This window comes from Pteropus vampyrus, unplaced genomic scaffold (genome assembly GCF_000151845.1).
Source record: "Pteropus vampyrus isolate Shadow unplaced genomic scaffold, Pvam_2.0 Scaffold2, whole genome shotgun sequence".
NCBI lineage: Eukaryota > Metazoa > Chordata > Mammalia > Chiroptera > Pteropodidae > Pteropus > Pteropus vampyrus.
Window position 1 is genome coordinate 23,063,256 of NW_011888783.1, and position 10,768 is coordinate 23,074,023.

The 10,768-nt window shown below is 34.7% G+C and overlaps 1 protein-coding gene across 2 annotated transcripts in view; it reads left to right on the forward strand.

The window, feature by feature from the left end:
• The window catches only part of SLC38A11 (solute carrier family 38 member 11), a 52,793-nt gene that overhangs the window by 40,118 nt on the left and 1,907 nt on the right, over positions 1 to 10,768 (forward strand). For both annotated transcript variants that reach the window (XM_011358369.1, XM_011358377.1), the window contains 2 exons: positions 2,807 to 2,919; positions 5,787 to 5,918. In XM_011358369.1, the coding sequence (XP_011356671.1) occupies positions 2,807 to 2,919; positions 5,787 to 5,918 (245 nt within the window). The remainder of the gene's footprint in view (positions 1 to 2,806; positions 2,920 to 5,786; positions 5,919 to 10,768) is intronic.

A 10,768-nucleotide genomic window follows, 5' to 3' on the forward strand; every position in this document is an offset into this window, starting at 1 on the left:
ATCTTCTTGGTTCTGATCCTCATGGACCTCTCTGAATCACTTAACAGTTCTTTCTTTCCTCCCGTAGAGAAAAGAGCATCATTCACTCTGTTAATATATTTTTTCTCTCCAAGTAAATCATCTTTACTTTCTTCTACGCTCTCTCCCCTCACATCCCCTCCACCCCCCCCATTAACTGGCTCAGGCAAGTTGCCTTTTTTTTTCCTCTCAACAAATTCTCTGGAGATTTTCCTTATTTTAACCCTAGTCCACCCCTTTCTTTTCATCTCCAGCTTCTTGCCTGCAGGATATTTCTACTTAGTTATCTCATTCTTGCCTTAAACACAAAACATCATCTTTCCCACAAAAAAAAAAAAGCCCCTTCCCTCCCCCTTACCCTCACCCCCCTGCCTCACATTGAACTTCCTTCTTTTTCCTTCTATTCACCCAGGCCCAACAACTGAGTGGTCATCACTTCTCTTCCTTTGACTCTTATATTCACTCATCTGTGTAGTGTAATATTCAGGGTATTCTGACAGCCCGCTGAATGCTGTGATTCATGCATCTCATGGCTTTTGTAGGTCTATTATCTCATTTGACCTTCAAACAACCCTATGGAGGTAAGTGGAATAACTAGCTTTACCCCCTTGCTTAAAACACAAAGAGAAGTAACTTGCCCAAGCCGGCTGATGACAAAGTAGAAAACAAGTCCTGACTTTCAGTCTAATTTTCTTTCCATTCTGCCTTTCCGCCTACCCCATTTTGGTCAAGTGTGACCCATTAAAAGCTGTCTCCTAGCCTCCTGCTCCTCTTAGCTTAGTTTTCTGATGATGCTGAAATCTGGGTGGATGGTGCATTTTTTCAAATAGAGGTTACAGGTGACTATGGTTATAGGCAAATATTTCTCAAGAAATAAAGATGGCTTCAAAGGAGTGATTAGCATAATTCCAATGCAGTAAAAAATATAATATGTGTGTATGCCATTAGAGTGCAGTAATAAAATACCTTGAAAGTCTTGATAAGAACTGTGTTTCAAAACATAGCCATGGATCACTATTTTTGCCAAGATGAGTGGCCTTTAGGCTCCCGTCTATACAAAACCTTGGTTTTTAAATGCCTTCTCTGTAAGACATAAACCCTCTTTTTAGTCACATCTTCCTGAAGTTTTTATCAGTGGTAATTGCTCAGATATAATTAAGTCTTTATATAACAAAGCTGAAAAGGTTGGTTTGGAAATTTTGTTTGTCTCCAACCCCCTCCGTGCAGCTCTCCCTCGGCCTCCTCCCCCCCAACCCACCCCAGGTATAATTATCTAAAATACAATTAGATTTAAACTGAAATAAGCTGACATTGTTTCTCCAGGCCATTTCACTTCAGGCAAATCTGGTCTTGTTCGTGCAAATGGTATGCTTCTTTTTTTTTTCATTTTGGGTAGATAAATTCCAGCTTGTGAGGAGGCAGTAAGAACTCAGGATTGTTCTTGACATTCTCAGTGACTTTTGAAAAGTTGTCAGGCTCATTTTTTAGAAGAGGTTAGTGAAAGGGAGCTTCTGTCCTTTTTTTCTTAGAGAGCTGAAACCTTTTTAGTCAAACTTGAAACATTTCTCTGCCATTAGTGCTCTGTAGTTTAACCCCTTTCTACTCAAAATGTACATTGCATCAGAAAGTAATATACATTTGTTCTAGTTGATGGTGGGAGGAAGGTCGTTTAGCATTTTAGTGAAAAAAAGTGCAAAAGTATGGTCATTTGTTTTCTTTTTAAGCAGTGTAGTCATGTGTGACTTTGATCTAATTTTCTATTTAGTCTGAGAAATGTGACCAAAATTTTTTAAATGTAGGCATATTATACTTAGGAAATAAACAGATCCAAATATTCTTTGTTTTGGCATTGGGAAGCTTTTTTTGCTGGCATGACTTCTGTGCCCTCATTAGATTCCTGTATTTCTTCATAGGTGTCTGAGAAAACACAATCTTTAAATAGGAATTGATTCAAGGTACATATGGTTCATCATTTAGTTTAAAACTAATGAAATATAATGCTCTTCAATATTTTTAGTTTTGAATCAGTCCATTTATACTTGGGATCATTAGATATCATGGAAGATAATGTATGTTTGGAATACCTTGCTGTGGCCCCGAGATTGCAACTAAACCCTATAGTGTGATATACAGGAAATTCAGCTCCCCAGATGCAATGGTCCACTCTTCCTTTCAGGATTGTTCTTGATCTATGAATAGCATTTCAAAAGGAAATTTGTTTATTTTAAAATTTTTTTAATATTTTTTAAATTTAATAATGAAGTCACTTACTTACCAGAAACAAAGACCAGAAGCAAGTTTATAAAACCAATGTACAAGAATTTAGGGAGTTGATTCTGGTGTAAGAAAACAATGGATAAAAGTACTTTTCAGAAGTCGTTACAAATTAAAGCAAATATACCAAAACAAACAATGAGAATAAGAGAAAAACTATTAGGTCTTTGAGCCACACTTCTCTTGCTCAAGCCCACTTTCATGTCTGGAAGTGTACTTTCCCTTCTAATAAAGCTTTTCTTTTCTGCTTCAAAAAAAAAAAAAAGAGAGAGAGAGAGAAACTATTAGTGATGAATCCATCTTCAAGTAGAACACACACTAGTTTTAATATCAGTTAATAATTACATAGTTATTAAATTTAAAAACATATTTAGACTTGGCAATCTAGTCTGTTAATTAAATGAAGTTTATTTAGTTTCACTTACATAATAAATATCCAATATTTCATTTATTAGATATTTATATTAAAAAATCTAGTATCTATTAAATAAATCTATTTTATATCATTCTCTAGGAGACTTATTTGAAAATTATTGCAGAAATGATGACCTGGTAACATTTGGAAGGTTTTGTTATGGAGTCACTGTTATTTTGACATACCCGATAGAATGCTTTGTGACTAGAGAGGTAAGCACAATTCCTTTTCAACACCACTTAGATATTCTCTCTACTATATTTAATTTAGGAAGATTTGTAAATAATTCAATTCTGCCAATTCCCACGTGCATGAGAGGTATATAATTTATAAAATTTTCTTTCCAGTTTAAAGATAATATATTCAATGTTTACAAGATATTTTTTCTAAAGTTGGATTTGAAAATCATATTTGGTGGTTTAGTCTATATTAGCATAAATATAAATATTTCTACAACTGCATTCCAAAATGAATGCCAGTCTTTAATAGAGCTAAACGAAGTTTTTATTTAAAAGCATTCTTACTAAGAAATTAACTACTAAGGTTTAAAACATGCTTTAGAAAATTATTTTCTTCTAAGATGTTTTGTAAGTCAACATGTATTAAAGGCACCATAGAACAGGTTCTGATCAGTTTTATTAAAAACTATCTCGTATTTCCTTGGAAAACCAAAATTAAATTTAAACCATTAGTTTTACAGATATATTTCTTTTATATGTTTACTAATTTGTATTTACATACCATATAAAACAATATAGGTAGTATATTACTTATATATGTATATTTCACAGATAAAGTGAACTCCAAGTTAAGTTATGTTATATATAGTCCACCTGGATTTGTGGAGGAAGATTAGGTGAAAACTTTTTTGTGTAAGATTGGATAACATGGCTCCTCAGGAGTTCCTTATGCAAGTCAGCTAAAAATCCACTGTACCACTTAGCAGAAAAACATGATCCTGCTTCACAGTGGTTCTTTTAGGAATCACACTGAAAAGGGATTAGTCTTAGGATCTATTCCTAAGGGCTGTTTACACAGGGCACCATGTGAATGGGTCTAATGTGTGAAGTGAAATGCCTACAGAGCTTTAAATACACTAACCAACTAATACACAGGCTTCTAGAAGCTGACCAGTGCTCACCTTATGCCAGTTCTGGGGATAAAGAACTGCACAAGGAAATGGAATAAGGAAATGTTCAGCACCATGAATGTCCTTTACAATTAGCACTTGTCCTCATTTAAAAATGCGTAACTCACAGGCCAGTTCTTCACCTTGAATATAAGGGAGACCTAGATTGAACTTTACTTTATGAAGATTTTTTAAATCTAAGAACCTTTAAAATTTTTGCTAACTATTGTTGGATGCAGGAAATGGTTTTATTTTAGCTTCTGCCCGGTACTTTAGATTTGAATCTGATCTCTAGATCAGCAATGACAGATGGTGCATTCTTATGTGGTTTCTGGTGAACTGCTTGTGGACAGTCTGAGTCACCTGCACAGCTTATGTTTTCAATACTTGGGACTTGTGTTTCCTTTCTAGTTGCCATGACACGAAGACAGAACTAAAGATCTCTGCTATGGTCACAAATACTAGGCAGAGGAATCTTGTATATACTTCACTTATTTACTTCCTTTCTCTTTTTTCCTTTGTATGTATATGTGTGTGTGTGTGTGTGTGTATACATATATACGCACACACACACACACACATATATACATACACACACACACATATACATACACACACATTTGGCATAAACATATCTAAGCCATTTCTATTCATAAGTCAAGAAGGCAGTCGCATGCAAGAGTACCCAAAGGCCTGTCTTCCCCAATAAATATTTCTCACTAGCCTGACCCATGAAGTGATTTTCCACTATTACAGTCCTATCTTAGAGTCATCTATAAGAATGAATTTTAAATAAGATAATATTCGGAAAGACATTACCAATTGTAAAACTATAAATCAGTTAAAGTTATTAGTATCCTAATTATTAAATTATTAGCAGAGTTACAGTAGTATCCAATCTAAAGAGGATGTTACTTATCACAGCTTGCAACATTGGCTTCACATCCCTAATCATCTGACCCTCTCCTACCATTTCCAACTCTTGCTTTGTGTTTCGTTGTTTTTTTTTTTTTCAAAAGCAATCAAAACGGCCCCCTCCTGGCCCCCAAAAGGAACCTTCCCGGTCCTAACCCCTTGCCCCTTTTTCACAATGTTGCCTCAGTCTGTAATTCTACTCTAAATCCTATCCATGTTTCAGGCCCTACCTCAAGCCAAGGTAGGTAGAACAAGCACATTTCAGAAATGCTGCAAAGCCATTTACTATAAGGGAGACTGATCTAGGCAAATAAAACTCTTTCTAAATTCTATTTGTCTTTTTTAATCCTGTCATAATCACCATTTGTTTGATTAGATTGATTGGATCTCTCCAAATAGGATATTAATTTCAGAGAACAAGAATCATCTAGATATTTTCTCTTTGCAAATCTTATCACAGTGTGGGACACATTAAATAGGTAATTGTTGGTTGATTTTCTAATCTGAATCTCAGTGGCAAATGGTGACCAACTTTTCTCCATTTTTATTGAGGAAAGACAAGATGAAATAGACTTAACTTGTATCAAATAGGATTCAGATTACATAAAACTAATTTCCTGTTAGTAAATGATATTACACATCCATTATTATTCAAGAAAATTGTGGTAGCTCCTATCTTAGAGGTCATTCAAATAATCTAAATAGCATCTGTAGTTTGTCCTTGTGGTAACCTTTTGGACTCAAGTAAGGATAAGGTAACTTTCCAAGGTCTCTCCTACATTTGAGAAATGTATTTATTTACACATTAATATGCCATGTGCTGCCTGTTCAACAAAGAATTTTTGTATTGATATGTGTGTATATCCCTTGTAAGTACTTTGAAAAAGGTAGACCATTCATATAGTTTGAAATTGGATTGATTGCCTTATTGGTAGTATTTTACATAGTCTCAAGTGCTATCATATGAAATAAATACCTTAATAAATCCTTCACACATCTGAGAATCTCTCTCTAAACAACCTGTTTATTTGGCAGGTGATTGCAAGTATCTTTTTTGGTGGGAATCTATCATCAGTTTTCCACATAATCGTGACAGTGGTTCTCATTACTGCGGCCACGCTCGTGTCATCGCTGATTGATTGCCTTGGAATAGTGTTAGAACTCAGTGTGAGTGCATTTAAGGATTTACTTCTTCTATTCTAAATATCCCTTTAAAAATAATGTTTACATTTAACATAAGATGTATTTTTCTTAACAAAGATGTCATTTTCTGAATTGGATCGAAAACGCGTTTGTTATATGATAATATGTTTATAATGATGATATTGTATACTCGATGGTATACTTTTAGAGCAGTGATTTTCCAGTGGGAAGATTTTTCTCCTTCTCCCCAGAGGACACTTAGCAATGTCTAGAGACATTTTTGATTGACACAACTGGGTAGGCAGGTGCTACTGACATCTAGTGGGTAGAAGCCAAGGATATTACTAAACATCCCGTAATGCACAGGACAGTCCCTACCACAAAGAATTATCCAATCCAAAATGTCAAAAGTGCTAAGGTTGAGTCGCCTGGCTTAAAGCACTTTTTTTGTATTTTATTTTCTCTAATACATAGATATTGCTAAAAAATAACTATAAATTAAATGCATCTAGAATTTCCTTTGTCAAGTAAAAATAGGTATAGAGAGATTCACTAAAATATGCGAATGAAGAGAATAATATCCATACTCCATGTTCACTTACCATGGCCCATGTTCTTTTTCTTTAAAACATTTTTTCTATCTCTTTTGAACTTTCCCTTGTAATCTCTACTGCTACCTCCCAAATCTAGGTCCTCATCATATCACATCTGAATCAATACTGGCTTTTTGCTTCAACTAACACACATTTGAATTTTGCTTCCACTTTATCACCATCTTGCTTTAAAATCTCCACTTTCCTACCAGAGCAAATATTAACTCGGTTGCCTCTGTAATCTGCCCCCTTCTCTACTATGGAAAGCTTTTACCATTTACTTCAAACCTACTCTCAGCTCTAGTCAATCTTGTTGGCTTATGAGTAAGCTATATTAATTATTTCCTTTATCCTTTGGCTTATGTTTATTCTTTGCTATAATTATTATTTTTCTTTCATTTCTGTCCAAATCTTACTAAGATTTAAGGTCTAGTACATCTTCTAATTCATTTATTCATTGAACAGACAGGTGCAGATATATGGGGTTGGGGGGAAGATAGAGAGAGAAAGAGGGAGGAAGTGAGAGAGAGAGATAGAGAGAGAGAGAGAGAGAGAGAGAGAGAGAGGATTACTATGTGCCATACGATAGAGATACAACAATAGCTAATAAACTCACAAATAAACGTAAAAGTTCATCTGCTATATAGATGATGAGGAAGAGAGAGGGAAGTAGGTGGACTCCCAAAAGACATTTTTGAGAAAAGATTAGCAGGATTTGGTGACAGATTCGATTGGGAGGACAGGGGGATAGAGGAACACATCAAGAATGATTTCTTGATTCTACTTTATGCAACTAGGATAATGATACCATTTGGCAAGACATGAAAAACAGTGGATCTACCACTTCAGAGTCATTAATCTTCCCCTTCTACAATCCTTATAGAATTTCTACTGAGAATCACAGCAGTTAGCATTTATTAGTCATGAACCACGGGGAAGGCAGACTTTTATAGGTGGGATCCTATATTTACTCACACCATTGAGAGTTGAAGGATGGGTGAAGGTATTATTGTCAGTGCCCAGGGTACTGTTCCTTCCAGATTCCATTTGGATTTGAAGTTCCAGACAAAGGCAGTGGGAGGAACACACTATTAGGGATTTTCTTCTAGCAGTGTGTGGAAAGTAGAGAACAAACAGCTTCCCCAAACTACACAGGACTAGGGAATCTCTATTTCACCAGCAATGGAACAAAAGCTCATGGGACAGATGGACAAATATCAAAGGTGATTTGTACCTACTTCCCAATTTTGCATAGGCCAAAGATTAGTAAGTTTACTCAAAATCATTTCATGTTCCAATCTTGATCTATATAAATGGATGACTGCTACCTTAATGCACCAACTCGATTTATGTACTATCTTGTATCATGTACTGCTTAGACTATCCATAAAATTTCCTTCCCTGCCAAATTATAAACTCTTTGAAAACATGCATGAATTTAGCTGCCTTCTCCATCCTCCATGGTATCTGGCATAGTACTAAGTACTAAGTTCACAGTACTGAGAACTGTGCCCAAATTACTGTGTGGGTGATTGCCCCTTGGGACCACAGTTCAGGAACTATTTCTACAAATATTCCTGGACATAAGAGTTCTATAGTGTAGCAATAGGAGATTAAGTGTTACAAAAAAATTATTGGTGTTGACAGTAATAGTAATCCTTCAACTATGCTGAGGAGGTGATCAACATAATGATTCCCAGCTCTGCTATTTCTTATTTTATGAAATCTCTCATTTGAGTTCACAAACGAGATTTTGTGAGATTTTGATATGACAAATGTTTATGAACTGACTGATCACTCACCACATTTTGATAGCTTAACAATTTTTTGTTACCTTTAAATTAACCAAGCATACATGTATTGCTTGTTTTGCAGGAATTATTTATTTTTGTAAATTTGACCATTACTTTCTGGTAATTGCTAATCTCCCTGACACTTGCACAACAAAATCGTAAGCACCTAATCCATTAAATATTCTCTCTTGTACTTATGTAGAAAATTTTTTGTGATTAAGACAGAATTCTGGTATTGTAATCACAGAAGAATATTTGGCAAATATCTGTTATAAAGTCAAGATCTGAGCTAGCTGTGGAGGACCATTTTTAAAAGTTTAAAAGATGATTCTAGAGCCTTAGATTTTTAAAAACATGGTTATATAGACATTCATAAAAAAAACAAATAAGAATGCTAAATTGTTTGTTATGATCTAATAACTCAAGACAATTACACTAGTTTTAAAGCACTTTGTAGGAATAAAATCTAGGATCTATTTTCTCTTTCAGACCACCTGCGTGTGTTTTTCCAATCAACAAAAGTCTTTTGGTATACACAATAACATATTCAGGTCTTTACTCAACTCTCTTTTGTGTGGGCATTAATAATTGTAGTACTTCGGGAATTCTTTTCTATTGTCACTTCTGAATCATCGCTTAGTAGAATAATGATCTTCACAGATGAAATGTGTAATAGAATCAAACTTTAAATTTGCAAAGTTGGGGAAATGCTGTTATGTAGTATAATGAAATAACATAGGATAAATTATTCAGGGCTATATTATTTAATAAAAAACAAAATCTCATTTAGAACTTAGTTTCCCTTTTATTTGTTTTCATGGCAATAGACAACATTGGCATATTTTTCCAAAGCAAACACACCCTCAATTTTAAAGGATTCATTTTAGAAGCAAATAAAATAAATATATGTCCCATTCTTGGTAGTCAGAATCCAGCATCTCAGCACTGATGTTGCTATTAGAGAAAAGAGGCAACTGCGGTAATTGGGCCCTATGGGTTTCTACTTGCAGCAACACAAAGAGGAAAGATGAAGCAGCTGGTGCCTGTGGCCAGAGTAACCAGCCCAACAAGCATTGTGTGCAGCTTACAGTGGAAGGGAAAAAACAATCTAGTTACCCAGGGAGAGCCCAGAGGTAGAGATACAGTCATCAGGGTGAACAAGCCATGGTCCACGCTGCCCAAGACCCCTGAGCTAGAGAGAACCTCTTTATAAAACATAGGAATACATTTCATGAGTCCAAATAGATTACAGAGTAGACATTTAAAAGATGTATAAGCATTCTTTTATTTAGATTTCAGCTTCCTTGAATCATTTGAGAGGTTTCTGTTCAGGTAGGAGACTTCAGATACTTTTCCAATAAGTATTGTCAGTAAAATCTTCAACACCTTCCTTTATTTCCCCACAGCAAACTGCAAAATGCCCTGGCATCAATAGTGTTATTATCAAAGGACAGTGCTGTCTTGTCTTTATAAATAAGGCTATATTTTATTGTCTCTTTAATAAACAGTTATGGTACTTATGTCATATCAAGCAATTTCAAAAATTATTCCAAAGCCAGTGGTATATGCTCATGCAATGCTATATTAAATAGATCAAATAAACTGAATTCCTTTATAAGGAATTCAGCAGATGGAACTGCTCTATCATTTTACACTTGATCTTGGGTCCTAACAACAACCTCTAGCAAGACTAAACTTTGAAATATTAAGAAAGTAACTGCTATCTAGACAAGAAACCCAGCTGGACTTCTTCCAGTACAAACATCAGCTATATGGCTTTCACACTAATTGCTACTTTCTCAACTCTTAAAAATTATAGTATAAACAAAACACCCATTGCTTTGCACTGCCCACCAAGTTAGGTCTGGAAGAGTCCCAAAATACTGACTGATGACAGCTTCTTAGCAGCAGCTGGTGGCAGTTTTCATCCTGATAGCACTTTTACCCTCCACAATTCCAGATAAATTATAATTTGTTCCTATAAAAAAACTTTATACACATATACACACATATGTGTATATTTGTTTTACTTTTTTATTGTTTTCAAAAATTATTTCTAAGAAAACAGAGAGTAATAATTGTTATAAACACAGACTGAGTTCTGCAGGATTTCTCATTCTTAAAAAAAAACTGTCAGTTTCAGGTGTCATGATAGAGCCCAAGGAATCCATAATTCACTTAATTCTAGCCATATGAAAACTAATCTTTTATACACTGTGTACCTTTGTAGATATTCATTTGTATTCAGGTGCTATGAGTGGCAAAATTATATTGTCCATATATTTTAAATTAGAATATAATTTGATACCTCTTAGTATTTTCTCATTCTTATATCTCTGACTGTAGAAATATTTTCTATGAAATGTAGTCCCTCCTATTCTTCCCCAGATATTTAGATACTGTCTGCCTACTCTGATTTTATAATGTCTCTCCCTTTTCTCTGCAGTTTCTCTGAACATTTGCCATTTTTGTAAAAAAAAAAAAAAAA